Source organism: Strix aluco, chromosome 15 (assembly GCF_031877795.1).
Source record: "Strix aluco isolate bStrAlu1 chromosome 15, bStrAlu1.hap1, whole genome shotgun sequence".
NCBI lineage: Eukaryota > Metazoa > Chordata > Aves > Strigiformes > Strigidae > Strix > Strix aluco.
Window position 1 is genome coordinate 11,401,431 of NC_133945.1, and position 24,438 is coordinate 11,425,868.

The following is a 24,438-nucleotide window of genomic DNA, read 5'->3' on the forward strand; positions in this document are numbered from 1 at the left end:
TTGGTTTCACTTTGTTGGACTAGTTAGCTGCTCTCTATATATCCTATGCTGCTCATAATCTTTTCTTGTAATTTGTTTTTTAATGATACTCTCAAAAAATTACAAGGAGTTAAATGTGCAGAAATTCCCCTGGAAAACATTAGTAATGTCCTGCTAGCATCTCCCTTTGGATCCCAGATGTGTATATTCAGGTACATACAGTCCTACCTGCAACTACACTTCCAAGCCAAAAATTGCCCTTGATACCTTCTGATTGGAACAAATGTTTGACTTTAAGTGCCATGAGTAACCAGATACAGATCCTCTGGAAGTAGGTAGAGAGCTGTGAAAAAACTGCGAAGCTTGTCAAAAGCTTTGGCTCCAGAGAGGGTGAGAAAGAGCCCTCCAAGTACTGATGCTGAGCCCGGGACACGCTGGGTGCAGTGCATCTGTCTTGGTTGCAGTCTCATGAAACAACAGCTGAAATATCAGAACTGCTGCCCTATTTTCTTCTTCCATCACCTGAATAAGTCATCTGGAAACAGGGCAAATGATACATTTTCAACAAAATAAGGAAATCCCTCTGAGCAGTTCTCATTTACAGCACAATCATAAAAATCCTGGCAAAAAATCAAACCGTTTCCATATCAATTCCGTGCACAGCATTGCTAGCATGCGCAGCGTCAACAGTTAAATAGCTGGTGCAGGGGCAGAAGACAGAGGCTGCTGTGTTCTTGGTGCTGCAGCTCAGACAGAAGATGAAATCATGGTAGTTCAACATTTGGTGAAGACTTAACTACTGATTTTCTGGCTTTCTGTTCATGCTGAAATAAAACTTGTTTGTGCTTGAAAAAAATTCTGGTTGTTAGAATGTGTATGCATGTGTTTGGCCCTAAGTATTTAACAAAACCTTCAAAACCAAGGACTACAACTACCTACTTTTGCAGAGCTGTAGGAGAACACAGCTACAGTCTTTTCTTGGTAGTGAGATGGTCGCAGCACTGTATTCGTAAGGGCTTTTTTCTACTGAAATGGTCAGAGGATGATTTTGAATGTCTTATGAACAGCTGCATGCTACAGGGAAAAAACAACAGGCCATATTTTTGGCCTTGGCCATTTTGTTTATGCCTTTAGCAAGAGCCACTTCTTAACTTATTCAGTATTTAAAGGTGTTTTCTCTACATAATACAGACCCAGGACTCATGGACGTTTATTGGGGAGGTGGAAAATATGTCTGTTTATTGTTGTGCTGCGAGCGGCTGCGTGGTGCTTAGTTGGGGTTAAACCATGACAATTGTAGTTTCAGATTTTGGCTTGGATCAGGAACAAATTTTTCAAATTTTCAAAGTATTTTGGTATATTGATCCTTGTGACATTTTTTGTGTTATTTTAGACACTGAGGATAAAGGCAATAGGAAAAATTTCCAAGCAGATTCTACACTTAGTCTGAATTAAATCAAAAGCCAGATTTCATACAGGGACCTTAAGCATTTAGTACTTTAGGAGATGATAATTTCCAGAAGGGTGGTTTTCTTTGGTGGTATTCTGAATGTCCCAGTTCTTGGCTGCCAGACTTGTAGGTTGAGAAACTTTGAGGCTGCCTGCTGATCTGTATCATCTGAGATCTGAGTCTATTTAATGCATATCAAATTGAGCATCCAAAAGCAGAAACACTCCAACTCATTAATCACTGTGAGAGATCTTGGCCTAACCATATCAATTAAGAACAACAGTTCCCTAGTAGAAAAAAACTACTAGTAGAAGAAAATCATGATGTGTTTCCAGTGACAGTCATGGCATTATTGGTCACTTACATTTATTTATCAAAGATATGCCCTTGTCTCACTTTGGAGATGTAAATCATCATCACCATGACTTTGGGTACCTTGTGTGTCTGTGTGTTCATATGTATTTTAGACTCATGTTTGATGACATGTCCTTCAAAGGTCTCTTTAAAAATCCAAATCTTGGTCTAATAAAATTAAGACTTTGCTGAAACACATTGTATATGGGGTGCTATAATATTGCACTAATATTCTGCTACACTGCTACAGTGTAAAACTGCTGTTGCTGCTAATAGACTTTGGGTTCATTACACCATCAGCTGAAAGTTTTAGTCTGTGAGTTTTAAAGAGGGTTTTTTTGATATAATTAAAAGGTGTAGAAACAAAATGTGAAACATTTTGGAGAAGGGTACAGTGCTATACATAATTTATTGGGCACTGTTTGTACAGTCAATTGTTAAGTTATAAATAAAATACAGCCTTAAAACAAAGATGAAAGGATGAAACTGTGGGTAGTTATTTCCTCTGTGTTTCTATTAAAAAAAAAAAAAAAGGTTTCCAAGTTTGTTCAAGCAGTCACATTTTGGTTTGGTTATTGATATTCACAGTGTTGTGCCTATTTTTGGATGTATCGCATTGAAGACTTTCTTCTCTGCCACGCAGAGTGCCTTTTCCTCCAGTAAATCTTCTGCAGGCTGCAGGACTGTTCTTAAAGCTTGGTGAGGTGCCCAGGCACAGCCAAGGGGAAACCACAGGGAGGCAAATGAGCCTCTGTCACACTGAATTTCCAGGTCCCAGAGCTACTGAAGAACAGCTTGACTTGCCTCATCGACATAAGGTCCCTCGGTGGCTGTTCCAGTTCGGCACCTACCATCGTTGTAGTTTCCTCCATCCCATCTGAACCTCAGCTCCCATTTCTTTTAGGTGGAGAACACCGAAGGTTGGCACAGGGACCAACTTCGCAGCCTGCACCAGATGGATGCTTTCTGCTATCAGAGAAGTCCCTTGAACTGGAGAAATGCTGAACCCATTCAAGATCATTAAAAATCAGTTTAGTGGATATAAGAATACAGTCCATACAGAATAATTTATTATATGTCTTTGCATTGGTACTCAGAATGAGGTGAGAAAGAGGTTTCTCCTTAGAGTCTCTGAGCAAGCTTTTTGTCTGTGGTGGAGGTATTTCCTGAATGTGAATAGGAATAGCACAGGGTGGGCCTGATGAAACAACAGGGGTAAAATATATAATTTTATTATAGGTCATGGGGTAAGCATCCCTTGCAGGTACAGCGGAGTAGTGGGAGGTGTCTGGTTTGAAATCTCCCAGTTCTCCTACAAGTGGTGCTGACGCAGAGCTACAATACTGAGCAAAAACATTCTGGCTGCTGAAGAGGAAAGACATGACCAATTTGAACTTAGGAGTGAAACATTTCCTAGACCTGAGCCTGAATAAATTCTGGAACAGTTGAACAGGAAATAAACTAATAATGGGATTTTACAATATGCGTTTCCCATATAAGGCATTGAAACGTAGCATGGGTTTGTTTGCTATCTTCTGGCTATTTTGATGAAAATTTTAGGTTTCTTCACTGTTCGTGCTTCATTACAATTGTGAGGACTTTGCTTCATTCCAGGCTGAAGTATTTCATCTCGCTGTTGTCATTGGTGGTCCCTGGATGGACCATTCCTAGACCAGGCCAGGGAAAAGACTAATTAACAATCCCTCCTTGCTGCCTTTTGTTTGTGTCGGGGAGCTATTTCCTTTAGCCCTTGAGACTGATGCATAGGAAGGGGAAGAGAGGTGGGGAGCGCCCGTCTCAGTGTGGTTCATGCTTCTGAAAATAAGTTCCCCAAAATCTGATGTGGGGAAAGGAAGCCCTGGCTCCACGGAGCCTGCTGTCTCCTTCAATAAACAAAAGGACTGGATTTGGGCAAGTTGCCCAAAGTGTTGGTGCAGGGTGCGTTTCCGTCCTTACTGCTCTGCCTGGCCTTTTAAGGATATGCGACAGTATGCTGGAGACCACGGTAAGGTGTGTAATTCAGCGATGATTAATAAGCACAAGGCTCTTCTGCAGCTTCGGTGTTTCTGTAGCATTGGTCACATTCCCTTCTCACGAGTAACTCAGATTTTCAGAGTTTGGCCTTTTCTGCACTGTGAGTGCAATCTCTTGCCAACTCTTATGCTACATTAATTTAGAGCCATCTACCTTTCCAAATGTGCTCTGTATTGTGGAACAGGTTTTGCTTGTAAATGCGAGGCCAGATGTTCAGAAGAGGAGAGCTCCTGTTTAGGCATCTAGCAGTTACTGGTGTGACACATACTGATCGCAGCTGAAATCTGAAATCTTTCTGCTTAGACAATAAAATAGGCTGGCTAGTTTGTGCTGTGCTATAAGAAGTGGCCTATATGCATATAATTCAGGAGTTCTTTCAAAATAGCATGCAGTGAATCACGGTCTCACTTAGTTTTAAACCACAGCTTGTGCCTAACTAGTTATTTTGATTTCTTGCCAAGCGGGGGCTCATTTTCCAATTACAACTAACATTTTCCTTTACTTTTTCTGCAAAATCTGTTAATGAAGGCTGAATGAAACAATGAAGGTAGGTCTACTGACTAGATAAGAAATTAATAAATTAATTAATAAATGTGTCTTTGTTTTTCCAGTGACATATTCGATGCCATGTTCCCTGTCACACACATTGCAGGAGAAACAGTCATACAACAGGGTAATTCTTCCTCTCATTTTTTCCCTTGCATGTTTGCTAAGATTGTACAATTCACATCTCTCCATTTGAGCTTTCACCCTCTCTGCTTAACGAGAAGAATAACCATATTCTGAAATCATCTAAGAGTGCAGCTACATCATAAGTTCATGGATGCAGGTCTTTTTGTATGTGTGCAGAGGTCTCCTACAAAACCACACTGGTAGATCTCCAGGGTTTCAAAGTGCTGCAGTTAAATGTAGATAAAGAGCACTTCAAATTAAAATGTTCATTCCTTAATTGAAGATAGTCAGGAAGTAAACCACAGCTCAGAATGCATAAGGGTGGCACAGGCTAGCTGAGAGTAATTAGAGATGGAAAATATTTTTATGGTTGTTGGGAATATTCAACACCTCATTGTGCTGTATCGTAGTTATCGCACTTGGCAACTTACCTGCGTGCCTGCAGCATGTTGTGGAGGACTTCATTACCCTCAGGCTATATTAAAGCCTCTTGTGTGTTTACACTGAATGAAGTGTTGAATCAGTCAAAAGAGAGAAATTAATGCAACTGAGAGATATTAATAGAAAGGAATCATAGCGATGGTTTGATTTATGAAGGCAAATAGGCAAGGATGTTTCAGAAAATGAATCTCTGTAAGTAATCTGGTGTACAAACCTGTGCAAATATGTACAGGATTAAATAGGGAGACAGGAAATTATTGAATAGTTTAGCAGACCTTCAGGAAACAATCACCTTTTGTATTTTGCTTCCAGGTGACGAAGGAGACAACTTCTATGTGATTGACCAAGGCGAGGTGGATGTAAGTACACTCTTACAGTATAATATTTATTTTGAAACTACATAATAAAATTGTATGCTTTGGCACACAGCTTGATCCAGCCATGTGCTGTGGTTCCCTCTCCTTTCTTCTTGAAATAGATTTCACAGGATTGGTCTCATTACTTTGCTTTTGTTGTGTTAAGTCATTTGTGCATAATTTTATAATTGGCATGTTTTACATCCTAGCTTATTTGTCCATTCCAAGCAGGAGAATATGGTATCAAAACCAAGCAGATGACATTATCTTTAGAACCCTAACCACACCTGGAGGTGTGCAGTCTTTGGCAGAGCAGGCCACCATGCTGGAATGCACCCGAGGGTTCAGATCAACCATAAGGAAAATATTTTCTTTAATCAGTTAGCTTAGCTCATGTGTTGGTTTTTTTTTCCCCCAAATTGAGATACAGCCTCAGGCCGTGAGTTTCATCTTAGAAACCTTAATTTGCTTTTAAAATGAGGTCCAAATATACGAACAATGCAGCATATTAATAATGCAAGGATTATTATACGTTTAAAGTGATCTGTGAGACCACAAAATGTTTACAGGAGTATGCAGTGGTTTAATCAGCAAGTCTTTGAAAATGAGCTTCTTTCTGAACCTGACTTTCAAATCATAATCTATTCACCCCTTATAATTTTTATTCTGTATGAAACTCACCCTTTTGCAGTTTTGCTACAAGTTCCTCATTTGACTGAATTTTCTACACACATCTGACACATCCACAGTTGTTGGATAGGGCAGGCTTGCTCATTAGCAACATTGCTCTTCAGATGCCCAGATGAGTTTTGTTTGGCATATTTAAAGAAGAAAGTGATTTATTTTAAATCTGGGCAGGAGACATACAGTTATTTTAGTGAAAGTTATTTTTTTTAGCAGTCTGTTTGTGTCAGGAGACCATCTAATTGGTATTGTTGGGAATTGAGAAACCTCACATGCTGCCTCTGTCTCTGGAAGTTGCTTCTCAGGAAATCCGTCTGACTCACTGTTCCTATCAGGCATACCTCTCAATAGCAAACATTGCCACATCCACAGGGCCAGAAAATAAAAGAGCAATATTTATAGAACAGCGCTAAAATTTAGTTTTAAAATAATTGGTTAGAGCCTGATACTGAGCTTAATGAGTTCACTGGCTTTGAATCAGACCCACAAACATACGCAAATGCACATATTGAAGTTACAGATTAATCCTCTTTAAAAATAATTTGTCCTCGCTCAAAACCTTTAGGAAAGCTTTCTTCAGCATTTGGCTCAGGGATAGTGGGAGACCGACATCAGAAAATAGTTTGCAAAACCCTTGCAATTAATTGCAAAAAAGCTAATCTTCCATATGCACATACTGCTCTTACAAAGCAGTGACAAAATGTGGAAAATAAATGTCCAGGGCCTACCGAGCTTTGTGTCTGCTTGTAAAACCATTGCACGAGGTGGTTTGTGCATTTTCTGTAGCTGGTGGTTGCCACTAATGGTGAAGGTGGCCATGGCTCTGCAAGGGCTTGTTTAGAGCACCAGTTGTTGTATTCTCTGTCGGGTACGATGGCATCGTAGTTCCCTTCCCAGGTATATCCTGGCATCTACTCAGATGCACCTTTACTACACCATGTTAATTGTATATCAGAGGTTCTCCGTGTTTTTACAGAAATTTGAAATCCTTTCATAAATAATCTTGACCATGAATGGCCCAAGAAGAGACATGTGTCCAGATCGTTTTTCATTGATGGTTTCTTGAGTTCATGAAAGTCTTTTGCAGAGTAATCTTATAGTTCCGAGAACAATTCAGAGACCTTTGAGGCTTCTGAGATAGGATTTGGGGTAAAATATGAAAAACTGCCACAGTGACTCAATGGCCTCAGTGCCACTGCATTGCAATTACATGTAGACTCTTAAGCTGTATAGATGTTTTTGAAAGTCTTATCCCAGACCCCTGATTTGACAAGCTAAGCACCAGTCCCCCTTTAAGCACGTGAGTAATTCTGTTGACTTTGGTGGGACTTACTGTTTTACTAAATGAAGAACCTGGTGCACAGCTTTGTTTTATGCTATTGGGAGTTGAAGGCAGAAGTTTTCTTTGCGTTCCGAGTAGTTATATATGATATAGGATATACATTTTTCCTGCCTTGTCTTTGAGACTTGGAACAGCAGACTTTCTAAGGAATGAATGAAATAACTATTTCTTTGAGTAGATTGCAACTTCAATTTCATGAGCGTTCTCAATCCCTACTCCCCTAATTGCCAAAATCAGCCTATAGCTGCTAGAACAGATCAAAATGGACAGATCCACAATAATGTCATCCTGACACTTCTCAGACACAAGTATGGACAGTTTTCTGACATGACCTGTGGGACAAATATATCTTTACAAGACTTAAGAGATGGGCTGAGCTTATTCCAGGGACAACCAAAGTTCCTGACCCTCTAAGTGTTGCAAAACTCTTCTGTAACCAACTCTCATGCTGTCCCACTTCAGCATCCCCCTTCCTTCATCCTGCTGTACCTTAGCACCACTGCTCTCCCCATGTCCTCAGCTAGGTGCTCTCTCCTTCCTAAGATTTTCCTGTATCTTCAGCCAAAACACACACTGTTTCTTTGCAAGATACTGTGGAAAGCACAAGAAACATGTGCTCATCCAGGAGCAAGTTGCAACTACACCCTGGTAGCTACAGAAATTACCTATGTTAACTGCCTTTGCTGGGAAGCTGCAGGGAGATGAGCCCATTTTCCCCCTATAGGGTAAAGTCTCTACCAGGGCAGTTAGTGCGGAGTAACTTGCCCCTGTATGAGGCAGCAGCTCCCAGACCCCATGGGTGTGCACTATCACACCGTATATAGTGCTCCCCAGAAAAGAGTTCTCCACTTCCTGGGCAGCAGTGCTAAACTCCTTATTGTCTGAAGAAAATCCACACTGCTAGTAAGAGCTGCAGTTCATTGAAGCCTTGCCAGATACTTTTTTGGCATGCTTCCACCCTTCTCCAGGAAAAAAAGCAACTTGGAGAGTAGACAGTTGACCCCGAGACTTAAAGCCTCAAGCCATTTTCTGCCTAGTTCAGCTGGTGTTGGCATATACATGGAGGCTTTTAACCCCTGACCAGGCTATCTGCCTTCAGCATTTCCCTGATCTGCTCAAAAGTGACAGGTATACCAGGGCTGGTGAACATCGTGACTGATAAACACTGAGGTTTTCCATACGCATGCAAAAATACGCAAAAAGGAGGTTGCAGTTGCCATCATAAAGTTCCCATCCCCCGGAAGAAAGTCATGGCAAACTGAAAAAAAAAAATCTATCAACCAAGCAACCAAAACCAAATAGAAACCACCAACAAAGCCAGAATAGCAAAATCAGTGTGTGGTGTTTTGAGTTTAAAAACTGCAACATTTAAAAGTAATTTACTGTTAGAGTTTTGGCATAGGTACTCCAAAGAGTAAATAAGAGCATTCTAATATTTTCCCTTAAAAATAATCTGAGTCAAATTAGAAGTACAATAAAGTATTTTTAATATAACACTTTATCCTCAACTCTTACACTTTCTTAGGGTATAAACAAGCCTTGTTTATCTGTACATTTCCTTCTTGGCATTACTATGGACAGCCAAAGAAGACTCAATATTGTTTCATTGGCAAGCACACTCAACATGGACTGTGGGCCAAGCGAGAAGGACATATTTTTAATATGTAAAATAAAGGTTTTTAGAAATCAGGAAAGGGTAGGCCTTGGGCAACTTGGGGTTTTCCTCTCTTATACTGTATACTACAAACCAGGTATACTTTGACCAAAACTGTCATTGGATGGGAAAAGACATTATAGCATTATCGGTTGCAGTCTTCCTACTTAGAACTTTGTGGTTGAAGAGAATTGTTAAGTCATGACCCAGCCCTGCAGGTGGATAAAGTTTATAGTAGGTAGATGATGGCATGAGGTTTGAAGTCTTAGAGGTCAATTGTCTACTGGAAGCTTTTCTGCTCAGACAAATATGAACTTATGCCAAAAAGTATCTGGGAGAGCCTAAATTATAGTTTCCAGTAAAGATGTTGAAAGTACCTGCTAAAGTATGTGTCTTGCAAAAATCTCTAATCCATATTTCTAAATATAAAAATGACTTCCTGTTTATTATTTTAATCTTATAACCTCACATTTTTTACTTTAAAAAGCACCGTCAACTACCCTTTTAAAACAGATGTGGTTTTTTTTAGACTCAACAACTTCCTATTCTATTTAATGTCGCAGCAACTTTCCCTACAGTCATTCTCAGGTTTTCTTCTTGTAAAACAACAGCAGCCAAACTATAGTATGGTGAAAATCAAAATGAAAACTTTTCAGTATTTTTTCTGCAATAGGTTCTGTATTTACTGTATAAATCCATATGTGGAGCTATACATGAATATTGTGGACAATAGGTAAGATTATCTTTTGATTGTAGGTCCAATCTTCTTGAAGCCCTTATTCATATATACAAACTCTCTAATTTGTATATACAAAGATGAAAATTACATGGTGGTTTATGTGAGAATACTGTTGGATTTTAAAACTAGTTGTGGTTAGATTCCATAGCTTGCTTTTGATTTGAATTCTTCCATCATTAATGATCTTTCTAATTTCAGAAGGATGCTTTTAGAAATTTGAAACAGAACATTTTAAAGTTTGGAGTTTTTCAGCTTGAATTTTTAAGTATTCTCAAGGTGGTCTCCAAGTTCATATATTTATATTTAAGAAAAGTGAATTCATACTGCAAATAAAGCATTGGCTTTATTTGAGAAAACTACCCACATATAAATACCCTTCATGTCTAAGGCTTGCTTTTTTTTTCCAAGAATAAATAAACCTCATCTTCATTTTTGGATAACAAATATTAAGGCTTGACAAGGCACAAAGCATATATTATTACAAACAGATCCACGGAAGGGGATTTAACATCTAAAAGTTGTAATGCCTGGAACAAATAAGATCACAAAGTGGCATAAAAAAAAATGCTAAAAGTTAACTTGAAATTCGCAATGCAAAATTCAGGTAATGGTAAATTCACTCTAATGAAGCTCAGAGATAGATGTTCATATCCTGCCTTCAAAGTAAAATGGCTGTATTACTGGTTGTGGTGAGGATGCTTTCTGCTTCTCTAGACAACACGAAGATGAGTGAGGCTAAGATGCTTTCCTATTGCATTGAGCATTGTGTGACTTCATTGCATTTTCTCTCACAATTAGTGCCTATGTACATCACAGCCCGTGAAGGAAGGAACTGCTGATGTTCACAAGAGATTTTTCCCATTTGATTCCTAAAAAATAAATAAATGAACCAAGTTGTGTGATTTTTCAAGCCTGCAAAAATTGCAGTGCTGATATTACATGATGGAAAACAATAGAAACCTAAAGTACTTTTGATCTGTGGAAGGTCGTGGTCCTGATGGCTTGGTCATATTTGGGCACCTGCAATTCTACATTCCTCGTCAGCTGCATGAAAGAAGAAGGTTCCAGCTATTAACGGAGCTGTGACTGGCAGGTCAAGCAACAATGAGGAATAAATCACTGTATACTCACCACTTTGGCAAGAGTTCACAAATGCCTAAAACTACCTGAGCCAAAACTTCAGCCCAGCAATTTTTAGGATAAAGAAGGAGATCATCTGAGCTGCTGCCATATAACATTGGCTTTCATAAGCTGTTCTGAGCCTAAAATAGCTTTACTTCCCACACCTTACGAACAGAGCTACTTTCCTTTCTACTTTTTAAAAGATCTGTTTCAAAGGGGTTCATAGTGGAGCTGAATGCTCTGTTAAGGTGTAGAATGGCTTTGTAATGTGCCATCAATGCACTTTAGCTTCATCATGAAGACAGAAGTTGATTGTTCACTTAGGTCTTTGCAGAGAATGAATTGCAGTGGTTTTCCTCCTAGAAAACAATAATTATTCTCAAGCTGTTTTCTCTTTTGGGGATTGATATTGGAAATGCCATTTTTATTGGGGGAGTGAATGCTAGGCCCAAAGACTGTCAGATCGGTGATTTGGTTTCACCTCAGAGTACTTTAAACCCGACACCCTTAGGGTGGAGGAATGGCTGTTTGCATAAACTGTTTAGAGGTGAGATGTCAAACATGTTTTGGGGAGTCTTGTCAAGTAAGACAGCAAAATTAAAGAAGTCTTAGAGCAGTTTAGTAGTAGCCTCTTTATAACAACCATGCAACGGTAAATGTCCATCCTTCACTTGCTCCACCTTGAATTTTACCAGGGTAATTCCCCTCTCTGGGCTGCAGTCATATCATGTATTCTGCTTTAACAAGAAACGTAACCATATTGCTTAAAAAAATACGTGTTGGAATGAGTTTATTTCCCACCTGTAATGCAGACCTTTCTGCAATAACCAAACCTGTGCTTTTCAACAGAAGAGCATATAGAAACACATGTATTTTGGGTGTGCTGAAAAAGAGTCAAGGATGCAATGTCAGTTGACATTCAGGATGTGGTCCAAAATTCAATGGAATTATTAGATTTTCCCCATCATTTCTCAGTCTTTTTACTGAGGACTTGAATTCCTGTACTGTAGGAAACCCTGAGTCCCTCTGGTGAAATCCCCACGGTAAGGGGGTATCCCTACATTCAGATATTCATCTGAACAATTCTTAATGGATTGAGTTTAAAAATTTTTGTACATTCTCATTATGTTACAAGCCTTTCAGAATCCTATTTATTCATCCATTTCTCCCATGTGTCTCACAAAAAAAAGATCCAGGAGCCACAGTATTACCTGCTTGTTTCACCAGGAAGTGTTTGGGTTTGCCTGGCTTTTTTAAAACTTTTTGCTTTCATTTTTTTCATCATGAGGAGAATCAAAAGTAGATTCAATGTTCTGTGAGATTTTCTTTCTGTGGTGAGTGTAAAAGTTTGAAAGGAAATGCTGTTGTTATTCTCTTCTGTGATACTCTCCTATGTGACATTCATTCTGTCCTGGCAAAGAAATGAAGCTATGGCTTTTGTGGCTTGAGCTCTTTCTTGGCAGTCTGCTACCACCTGCCTGTTTGGGATTATTTTTACCCTTTATTTCAGCCCCTTGATCCTCAGATGCTCCAGGAACACCAAGAGCCACAACATTGCCTGGAGTTCAGCAGTGATGCTAATATTGCTGCTTTTCAGCTGAATTGCTCTTGATAGCTGAACTTCTCTGTGGCCTCATCCATCTTCTACTGAACCAGCATTTCACTGACCTCAGTAGGAGCTGGATCAGATCTTAATTGAATATTGGGAAGATAAATTGGGATTGATTCCAGCTGTAGTTTGTAATAAGACTTTTCATCATAAAATGAAGATAGAAGTAAAATTAATACTGACAATTTGTTGAATTTTGACCCCAGTTCATTTATTTTGGTCACCAGCTTTTCTCATGCCCAGCTTGAACACAGCTCTAATTCATATATTTTTTAAAAACTGCTAGTCTGTGACTCAGTAATTGGTAATAGGTTATAGTCTTTTCCTTTGCCATAGTTTTCTGCTTAAGATGAGAATACCTGCATATTTTCTTCATATTATTTTTCTTCACAAAGCTTCCGAACAAATGAAATTAATTCTGGTTGATTTCTGCCGTTATTGGTCTGTAACAGATTGGGATATATTCTGCACTGGGTAAATGCACACAGCCTTTCCTACCCTGTAAACTCACAGACACATTAACAGAATGAAAAGGGTTTATTGTGTAGGTTTATAGCAGCAAGCCTACAAGTAAGCTGCAGAATACACAATCCATACCAGTCTTTGAATACACTATTATGTCTCATGAGCTGTATTGTCCATGAATGGTGAGGAAGATGCAGCCCAGCGGAAAGCACCTGCATGAGTCTCACTTTCTCCAGTGAAGGTTTTACATAGCACTCAAGTGTAGGAATTCTTCCCAAATTAGATGTCATCCAGGAAAAATACTGTGATAGTGGTATCGATCCATACTGTGTTTCAAGAGGATATGTTATCTAAATAGGCTGTGGGTCAAACACTGCTTCGTAAGTTCTGTAGAGCCGTAAAGACGAAGGGTAATTCTGCATATAGCTTCTCAAGACCAGAGCACTTAGTAGTCTTCACTAAGGAAGAAGGAGATCTCAGTAGTTATATTTAAATGGTTGTTGGAGGCACTAGGCTTAGGGAATAAAAAAAATGTTCCTTTTCGAAAGATGTTTCCCTGTTTTGACTGTTTTTCATTTCATGGCCATGGTGCTTTTCAGCAAACCTCATTACACATATCAACAAATCTCCTTCCTTTCAAGTTTGACAGTGTTAATAAAAAGCCAAAGTTGTGACAGTTCTGCTTGTTGACTGTCTGAGCCTTGAACACAAGAGGGAAAACATGATGCCAGTTAACCATGGGAGCTGAAAACTTGGGGGAGTAAATGCAATCATTGTACTGAAGCAAGACGAGTTGAAATTCTGTCCACAAAGCAGGTTGCTGCCCTCTTTGGGGACCAACTGCGGAAACTGTTATGCTCTTGTTTTCCTTCTGTGTCCCCAGCATTGACGATTAGAAAGGAAATTACTAATAGCTTTTTAGGTAACTGGCAGTAGGAGGAGAACTGCAACTAAGTCCCCAAACTGGTTTTGCTTTTTATTTTGTCTTGTGCTGTGGTAGGTTTATGTCAACGGGGAATGGGTCACCAGTATCGGAGAAGGAGGCAGCTTCGGGGAACTGGCGTTGATCTATGGAACACCCCGGGCCGCCACTGTCAAGGCCAAGACAGATCTCAAGCTCTGGGGCATCGACAGAGACAGCTACAGACGCATTTTAATGGTAAGTTTACGGAGAAAGGCTTGTTTATGGAGTTGATATTTTTTACTTTTTTCTGTGTCACCAGCACTTCTGTGTTCAGAGTACGCTGATGATAGAAGGCTGCGCAGTCTGTGTTTCTACAGAAAAGAGAGAGGACATGACAATAACATTGAGTAACTAAATTAAGTGAACTGAAGGGAAAGGGGACAAGATTCAGCAGAAAGACGCTGAGTCAGGAATGCAATTGAATAACATTATGCATAACTATTATACATGAATGAAAACCTCAGGAGGCCTCCGTTACCCTCTGAAGCTATGCAAATCCTCTCCTTATCGTGAACCTCAAAATGTCTTTCAGGACTACTCCTTGCCTATGAAGTCTTTGTCTGAACTTGTATTATGCTCTTTAAAGCAGGCAATACAAGGTAAAGCCAGCTCCGTTAAAAAAAGTCTCAGTTGGACTGTGCCCTCCATCTTCATTAGCCACCCCACAGCCACATGTATCATAGGATGGTAGCTGCAGAGCCCCTGCTAATGATTCATTGCTCTGCTCCTTTCAAACTCCCTCATCTCTGCTGCAAAGCTCAGCAGACCTTCTGGGCACCTGGGGTGTGTGCTAGCTTATGAATTTGCTGTTGGTTCTTGAGTGGTGAGTTTATAATGGGAACTTTGACAGATAATTAACTTTAGCAATGTCATAACTTTTTTTTATGAGTTTGTTTCCGATGTCCATGTGCATATCTTCCTTCTCCATAAAATATTCCTTTCTTTTTGATAATTAACAGACATAACTCTTTGTAAAGCTTCTTTCTCAATAGGACTTGTCTCTGAAAGCTGCATTGTTTCATTCTGATCTGAAAGAAATCACACTATGCTCTCAGAATAATAAAGGAGTGTGCATTTTGAGAGCTTCTATATTTCCAGTGAATGTCATGGATAACAAAAATTAGCAAAAGAATTGAGTAGATTTTACATGTTGATTAGTTCTTAAGCAACAGACTGTAAAAGTGATCTTTATACTGTGTGATGACTGTTGGATGTCTGTGTGAAGCATTGCTGGTTTTCACTCTGTATTTCATGGGCTGAGTTCTTTATCACATAAACGAACATCACAATGACATCTAGGAGAGTACATCTGATGGAAATTTACTCTATCCCTAAATATTCAGCCTGATCACTCCAAGACAAAATAAGAGGAATAATGATGAGAAGTGTACCCTCTTCTCTCTTGTGGATAAGCAGGATGAATAGTTTTTGAATGCTTTCCAGTGCGGGGAAGCAGGCAGTAGTAACTGAGACCTTTCTGCAAAGTATTTCTAAAACAGAGCAGGAGAATTTCCCAACAGATTTAAGAGGCACACTCAACTTATTTGTCCCATGTCCTACATGGATGCAGTGGAGAGGTGCCTGGGATAACCTGCAGGCTGCAAGGAAGAATACAAGGTATAAAAGAGAAGGAATGTAGGAGGGAAATAAATGGAGGAGGACAAGCCACGTATTCCTTGGCTTTTTAAGCACAGCTTTTTACAACTGCCTATAACCTTGCTACTAAAGAATTGAAGGGACAGATTCACGGGCCTCGTAGCCTAGAGGTAATTTCAGTTTTAGCATTGATAAAGATAGTGGTACCTAACATCATCCAACCCTGTGAGCTTTCAGGTTTGGTCATGTGTCTGATAGGAGCCTTCAGAAGATGAATATTTGATGCAGAGACAGGATTTTACTAAAAGGGTTTAAAGTCCCAAGTGAAAAAGACTGTGTTTTTAATGCTAGCTTTAGCCATACATACAACTTGAATACTACAGATATACTTCTTTGTGATTCTGGTATAGTGCTAGGTACTTTTCAAATTAATTTACATGTTCTCTGAACCAGTGACCACCATACCTTACCTAGGAAGCTCGGTTTCTGCAGTTGATGAGACCTTTAACTTCACATGGAGGTGTTTTTTCTCCCTCTCTCTCTTCTTGCTTTTTTTACAATTGGGCCGTTAAAACTTGGTGGTCTGTTGCATTACATTAGCTACCCAGACAGTGTAAATGTAGTATTCCCAGTACTTAGATAGGAAATATTTCAGGTAGCGTGGTGATTTCATTGCTGCAGGTGTAGAAGATGTTCAGTTTTAAGTGCTGTCCATGGTGAATGCAATTTACCCATCCAGACTACATGAATTCTGTCATAATTTCATTTATTTGTAGGTGCAGTGTGGATAATTTCTTTGCTGTAGGTGAAATGAGACACCTGTCTTTGTGTATTCATGTGAGGGCAGGTTACAGTGGCTCTCTGCACATTTCCCCAAGCCTAAGAATTAATTACATCATGTTTCAGTGGCTACATTTCATACTTAAATCTGACTGAACCATTACGTGGCTCGTTTTGCTGTACTCAGTTGCAAGATGTAGTAGTAGCTGCCTTTCAAGTCCCAGAAACGTGGTTTCCTGCCATTTAGCCTCTAACCTTATGTTTCTAGAAAGCTGCTGGATATTTTGGATGTAGAAATGCTTCTGCCTTTAAATAAGAGGTAGTAATATTTCAAATATCTTCTGAAATATATTATTTAAGATGGTTTTAAAACTTGAGAGTGAGCAGGTTTTTTCTTTTTTATTTTCTGTTTGCAAATACTTTTCTCCAAGGGATCAATGACCTTTTTCTCCCAAAGATATGTTTTTTTCTGTAGTCAGATAAAGCCCCTGCATAACCCGAGGTAGTTGTTTCTTTTGTCTGCATTCCTTCCCGGCCATGACCAGCCCCATGTTTTCTCAGTCTAGTGTTGAAATTTTATTCAAGTTGTAAATATTTATTTGCAAGTCATGCCTTCAGATCCACACTTGCCAAAAAGATTTTATCCTATCATGAGACACTTGACCCTCTACCTCATTTCTCCTTGCAGGCTCTGTTTTGGTTCTTTGCTTTGCATTTAGTAATTTCTAGTTTTTATTTCTGCTTAGTGCCATTTTCCCCACTTACGTGTCTCATTGATCCTGACTGGTTTATGGTATGAATGAAATGCATCTCAGGAGGTTCAGGAGTTTGGGTTTTCCTTTTTCTGGATGGACAAAGGCTGATGCAGAAAGTTCCTGCTGGCATTTAGTTATGCTTGTCATCCATTTATTATTTAGTCTGTCCCAAAGGAAGTTTGTTAAAACAGATATATTTCTTTATATTTCACTGTCTCAGCTTAGGTACCCTGGTGGCTTGAAGGTCACATTCAAGTTTGTTTTAGCAGCTGTGATGATTGTAAATGTTGGGATAGTTCTTTTTGTCAGGATTTGCAGTGAAATTGCTTGGCTTTCACTGCAGTTCTTGACAAAGTATTATACCATGAAATTCATTGTACTAGACGGATTACAAAAAACCACTTCAACATGTTCCCCTCTCAGTACACTCACAAATTATCTGTCCATCTGGGTGTTCCATTTATCTCATAAAATTATCTGTGCTGAGTTGCATACTTTTCACTCTATTGCAAATTTTTTTATTATACGTTCTCTGTGTGTGCACACACAGGCACACACACATATTTTTGTAAATATTCTGTATTTATTTACTTACATTCTTCTGGGAGAGATGCAAAGGAATGTTTTTGCCATAGGATTCTCATGTAATTCAGTTGCTGAAATGTTGCTGCTCTCTTCTTTGCAGTTGGGATTCAAGAGCATCATGGAGTGGGGAACATCCCGGGGTAGTACAATATTTGTATTCTAAATATAGCAAATACCACAAATACCAGAGAAGCAAATGTCTGTATCCCAACATCAGATTGATCCCCCAGACAATTTAGTTCCCAGACTGAGGAAATCTGAAGTATTAATTTCTTGTACTTTCTTCTTTAAGAAGTCTTGATTCAGGATAATTTAACTATCCTCTAGTTCCCATGGTCCAAGATACCTGGCTCTGAGAGCAGAGCTGCATGGGGTACCATACTTTTTGCCTATTTGGCAAACTTTGCTTGCAGAAAGTGAGTTGTAATATTGGGATGCAAGTCATGACAAATCAAGGTTAGTCAGTTCCTAATGTTATGCCTCGTTTTATTTATGCTATTTTGGCTTTGTTTTACCATCTTTTCACAGCTTTGAATCTGTGAACAAGTTCTTTAACAAGTGCCTTTTTCTACTCAGAGAAAAGGAAGTCAGAAGGACTTCGTGTTGCCATAAAATGTAGGTTGCATGGTGGCCAAAACATAAAGCAGAGCCGAAGTCTGCAGTCCATTCGATGTCTGTGCACTATAGCACCGGGATCTTGCAGGCTATTTTGTTTTCATGGCCAGTATGCACAGTGACTCTTTTTTCATGCTCCTGTAAGAATGTACACCCAAAGCATCATTCAATATTAGGCTTATGCAGGGATTAAACAGGGTGGGAGCAGTCCAGAAGGCCATTCCGGCACCTCCTGCCAGATATTTATTTTTATTTGAAACCCGAGCCATACTTTGCCTTTTGGTAGCCATTTGTTTGGCTTCTTACTGAAGGTGGGGATTTCTAGGAAGGACCTGATGAACCTCACCTGAAACAATGAAGCAAGAAAGAACACATGAAGAGTGCTGGAGGGACAAAGCAAAGAGGTGAACTGGAGGTGTGGGAAGAAAAAGTGCAAGAAAACAGGGAAAGTGAAGAAGGGGCAGTTGGAAAAGACATGCAACAGTCCTATTCAACAAGACCTGTTATAATCTCTGGGGCATCCATTTTTCTGAGCCTGTGTATTGCTTAAGCATAGCCTAGGGCTTGCTACATTTTTAAGTGGTCCTAAAACTGGCTTTGAGCTCTTTTCTGGGTGGATTTGGCAAATGCAAGCAATGTCATTTCTCCTTGGGACTGTTTCAGGGAGGAGCACTGCAGCTTTGAATATTAATGAGTCTTTGTAGTTAGTGGGAACCACTGTCTTTAAGAAGATGAGCTTGTGCATGACAGCTCAGAACCAGGAAGAAAGTGAACAAAGGAAAGGGGGGAGAGGGAGAAGCAGTGACTGTTGAAATAAGATATTAATAGGTTAGAAAAAGCAGAATTAATAAAGACTTTTTAAAACATGCCATCAAGAACCCTGCCAGTGCAGAATTATTCATGTACATTTACTATTGTTTTTATCTGGCTCAAGCAGGAAGATTTCTACTGCTTCCCTTGGGAAACTTTTCTGCGAGAGAATAATTCCTACATTGGGAAAACTTTTTTGATATTGATCTTAAATTAGATTTTCTTAATTTTCTCCTATTACTTTGAGTTATGTCAAGTTATGCTGTACTAAATTGCCCTCTCTTTCTGTCATATATCTGTAGATGATTATCACTGTCTACTTAAAACCCTTGCAACAATGCATGCTAGCTATGAGCATGAAGTACCTATGATCCCGGCGTTGAGCTAACATATACAGGCTGAATTTGTTTTGCTGCTTCTTTATCGGCTTCTCCCCAAGTGTTTTAGCATTTCTCCAGGCTTGGTTTGGTTTGGGAGCACTTTTCTGGAGAAGAGGTACTGAGACAGAGTGTAGCACGCCAGGCACCGTCACATCTGAGCCATGGAGATGGAGCCTCTAAACTTCATTCCTGGATGATGTCTTTGAGTATACTGACCAAAATAGCTTGGCTGTATTCTTGTTGCAGTCTGATATTGCAAACCAGGTCTCACCTACTGTCTATAAATCTCTTTCAGCTTTACAACTTTCCAGTCTTCTTCCGTTCGTCAAACATATGTACTTTGGATTTTTTTTCCTTGCATTTCTTAGCTGTATTTTCCGAACAGAAGCTCATTCTATTATTTTCTACTTCCATTTCTAATGTCTCCAGGTCCTTTCTTGTTATTTTCCTGTTCTGGCAAGCTTTCATAGTATCTTCTAGTCTGCAGATATCGTTACTGTCTGATTTGTGGTTGCTTCTAGAAGATCCATGAAAATGTTGTATAAGAACAGAATTAGCACATGTCCTAGGGAGCACACAGGTTGACGCTTCTGTGGAAATTACTTGAAGGTAGGAGAAGAGTTTATGATGGTGTTCATACCCGTGGCCTCAACAATTTGAGTAAAGCAACTAGACCAAATAAAACAAGTATAAAAAGGACATCAGGAGTCAGAGGTGACATTATACCTCTGGGAGGGGATGAGAGGGGAATATTTAGGCTAATCAAGGAAGATGGGAAGTAGGCATGTTCTCTCTCTATTTCATGGGGAGAAGAAGATGATTAATACCAGTGGAAATAAGCACATGCTTTGGTTGTTTGTAAGATTTCTACTGCTGGGTTGTTTTCAGCTTATATCAGTGTTCTCAAAATCTCTTCTCACACTGCTTGTGAAAGCTTGAGTGGGAAAACACACTCAAGTGAAAACAATATGTATGATGGTGAGCTAAGCTTTTCCTTTCTGGAAGAGAAATTGGAATTTGGTTGTGCTGACTGGGATCCAGCCTCATGTGCTCTGAAAATTAAGAGAAAGCTTCTGTGCCTGCCTGGGCACCCTTAGGTGAAGCTCTGCTGTCGGGTGGCTCATGCCACCCTGGAGGTTGTTGTTTGTCTCCTCCAGGAGAGATGGAGGGTTGGATGGAGCCACCCTGCAGGTTGAGTCATAAGCCATCAGTTGGGTCATCTTGGGTTTCAGTGCACATGCTGGGAAATAGGAGTCCTAAGCCTCAACTACTAGCTCTTCCCTAGACCCTTGTTCTCCTTTACCTTTGTGGTATCATTCTGAGACATGGGATATTTAAGACAGTGTAGCTATGCGTTAAGTGGAGTCCCACTGAGGTTCTGCATACCATCACAATACAAAAAATTATAACAACACATTTAATTAATTCTTTCCACTTCAGTTTTGCTTTTGCACTTGTCTTCACGGTGGGTTCTGTACTGCTGTGCTGGCTTAGTTTAGCCAAGACATAACACACCCGTTTTCCTGTAGGAAGTGATGGGCTCTTGTTCTCCGGGCCGGGTGAGATGCTTGCAATTCTTACCTTCCTGAGTCTTGTCTGCATCTCTAAATACTCGAAGCTGTGGTCAGGTGTCACTTATGGCTACTGATTACTGCTTCTTAAAATTCATCTGTGTCCGCAAGTCATTTAAAAAGCATTTTCCACATCTGTCCCTGGGTGCCCCAGCCCATCAAACTAAACCACCAATCTGGTTTTCCACAGCTGTCAATTTTGCTGGTCTCGTTTCCACTCGATTGCAGGGAGGAAAGCAACAACTGTGCAGTGTCCAGTTTTCCATTCTTTGTCTCGCAGGGAGCTGTCAGGGTCTGGCGTGGTTTGCAGAGCCTCCTCTGTTTGAAGTTCTTTTTTTTTTTTCTTTCTGGCACTTCAAATGCTCTCGGGGGCCCCCGAGGTTGAGAACCAGGTTTGTCAGACAGAGAGGTCAGACAAGGGTTACCGATGCTATCGCTGAGAGGCGAACTGTCATCACCAGACTCGGAAATTATGAACGGGGTGTGGAGGGGGAGACCTTGGTAGCTGGTGCTGCTGCTGATCCAGAGATACCTGGGAAGAGTGGCATCTCCTGATGGTGCTGCCACTGTTTTGGAGCAGGGGTGGCTCCAGGAGAGGGGAGCAAATGGGAGCTGTCACCAGAGGAGACCACTCAGCAGCTTCTGCTGGTGCTGCGGTCAGAAGCTGGAGCCAAAGCCTGTTGGTGTTGGTGGAAGGATTCACGATGCTTTGGTGGTTGCTGGATCAAGCCTGACCTGCGCAGTGCATGTAGGAAAAGGGATGATTAATTCTTAGTTATATTATTGGGCTTGAGTACAGCAGCCTTTCTCATTTTCATACCTAAAGCACTTCTGAATGCTTTCACAGTGGAGGGCAAAATGTTTCTTTTCCTTTTCCTTTCTCTATCCCCATTTTCTGCCTCTGCTTCCAGCACTTACCAGTGCTCACTTGGAGAAGGAGGAATGGAGAAGTAGTGGCTTTTTCTATGGCAAACACTGACATTTGCTTCTGTCTTCTCTGCCCAGCCTATGAATAAATGCCATCTTTATTTCCCTTTCTTCAGAAGAGGAATGTATCTTCTTTGTGCTGTACTCCTGCCTAGTAGATTTAACTAGCAGGCACCAGGCAGCCTTCAACATCCGCAGGGAATCTACCCAGGCAGAAACGATGTGGGCTGTTGTATAGCAGTGTGGAATGAACTACATGGTACCAAGGAAGACCCTGGAGTTCCTCTTTGGCACCTGGGAAGTCTTTTCAAGTCATTTGTGTCACTGCAGAAGGAGTTAAGGATGAATTAATTATTTTTTGTATTGGTAAAACTGCATTGTATTTATTCATACCTGAATCTCCTTCAAAAATGCGTGCTGGAATGACTACTTACGGTTTCTGTTTATGGTGATCAGACACTATGTAAGCAGAAGATTTCTCAGTAATTTATCACACAATAAAAGCTTAGTAGAGTGAGAATGACTGTGCTGGTGGCTGCACATACATTGATGGATTATCTCCTCCAAAACGTTTAAATCTTGTTAAAATAATAATATGAATAGGTTGCTTAGCAGTAACAGTACATACAACACTATATAGAATATAAACCAGGCTTACAGATAAACACTCTTGTCATTAAAGAGGTTTTAACCTAAAAGGATGGGACCCATGAGGGGGACATTTTAAGTTTTATCCTACTTCGTAATTGTAAATTCCCTTCTAGCAGGGCCTCATTGGTAACAAGATATATATTGAATTAGCTAAACAGTTAATTGATGAAGCTCTGGCTTTAAAATGAGTGCCTGTAAATAATGGATACAAGTCATCCATGGTGTCCAGTAACACCAGCGAAGTCAGTGAAATTACACCAGGATTGAATTCGATTCCTTCTGTCTTTGCTTATCAGCAATACAACTTGTCCAGACATTTTATGGGGAAACATTTGCCTTGGGCTGTTTATACTGGCTATGCTTAAGATTTGGAAGGGGAGGGGAAAAAAAAAGAGCAGCTGTAGGAAGAAATCACAAAAATACTTTGTGTAATGTTCTACCTCCTTTTTCTCTCTCCTTTAATAACAGGGCAGCACACTGCGAAAGCGGAAGATGTATGAAGAATTCCTGAGCAAGGTCTCCATTTTGGGTCAGTTGCCCTTTGGGCTTGCCTGTTAGTTCCTCTCTTATACGTGTTGGCAGGATGAATTTTGGTCTTTGATGGCACGATGAAAGCAATGGTGGTCAAACAGAAGGTCTCATGGTTTCATCATTTCCGAAGGAATGAAAGTGTATAGGGCCCTTTTTAGGACTTGTTTTTCTCATTTTTTAATACGCACTGAACATGTGTGTGAAGGACAAATCTTTCCTTAAATGTGGGAGCAGGCATGCACTGGTAACCTTTCAGTAGCTGCTGTTGTGATAAAGATCATATGGATAGAGGAGAAAGCAGTGTAGAGATATGAATTTTTCATAAAGTCTAGTTACATCCTTCCAGGTGACAGGTGAGAAGCTTTTTCCTGCAAGAATACTGTATTTATGTGCACTAAACAAACTAACCTTACAAATCAAAATGGACTGATTTCTTTTCTTCTGTGTATTTTACAGCCCCTGTCTCACATTCTTAAAACATCTGTTTAGCTTCTTGTCCTTGGATTTTGTTTCCCTTTGATTAATGTGATAGCCACGAAATTTGGACATGTTCTTGATGGCCTTCAGTAGGAAAAACAACAAACCCATAATGCCTGACCAATCAATCACCATTAGGAGAACAAAAGCTTCTAATAAGGAGGACAGTGTTACACAGTACAATGAAATGTTGATTCTGTAGGAGAAACATCATGTTTCTGCTGGGGCTATTTTGAAAAAAACAGTTCAGGATTAATTTGCTATATAATTAAAGTATTTATATTTCTACTTAAACAATTTCCATTTCTTGGTATGGTATTCATCCACCGTTCTTGCTTAGGTACCTGAAATATGAGAGTATCTTAGTGAAAATATACTTGAACTTCTGAGAGGTGCTATCCATGAGATTTTCAATTACATTTGCATGCTCAGAGTAAGGCCAAGTATGTTGCTCACTTATTAATGAAGTTTTCATCATTTAAATGTCTTCTTTTATGCTTAACTTAAATCTTCCTAAATTAAGAGCACAAATTATACCAAATTACAATGACTATTTAAAGAAAAAAGGATCTCTGCACCTGCACTAATGAGGAGCAATTACAACAATGAGACATCTCAAAACAATTTCAGAGTAGAAAGGTTATTCAAAGATCTGCTTCCTTAAACATGCGGTTTGCAATGTAATTATATCCTAGTTTGTAGTATGGCTTTTGAATCCCAGTAAAAAAAGAGGAATTACTTCAAGATTTGAACCTTTTTTAAGTATGGAAAAGCTGGACAAAATAACGCATCATTTTAGGAACATGGAGAATTTAGGTGAAGTGTGTAAGGATCTATTTCACATGTCTAAAAAGTAGATGACACCTGGGAAACAGAAAGGTATTTCAGAAATCTC

The 24,438-nt window shown here is 39.7% G+C and overlaps 1 protein-coding gene across 2 annotated transcripts in view; it reads left to right on the top strand.

The window, feature by feature from the left end:
* PRKAR1B (protein kinase cAMP-dependent type I regulatory subunit beta) overlaps positions 1-24,438 on the top strand; it is a 101,021-nt gene that overhangs the window by 53,620 nt on the left and 22,963 nt on the right. For both annotated transcript variants that reach the window (XM_074841424.1, XM_074841425.1), the window contains exons 5-8: positions 4,429-4,490; positions 5,243-5,289; positions 13,902-14,060; positions 23,004-23,064. In XM_074841424.1, the coding sequence (XP_074697525.1) occupies positions 4,429-4,490; positions 5,243-5,289; positions 13,902-14,060; positions 23,004-23,064 (329 nt within the window). The remainder of the gene's footprint in view (positions 1-4,428; positions 4,491-5,242; positions 5,290-13,901; positions 14,061-23,003; positions 23,065-24,438) is intronic.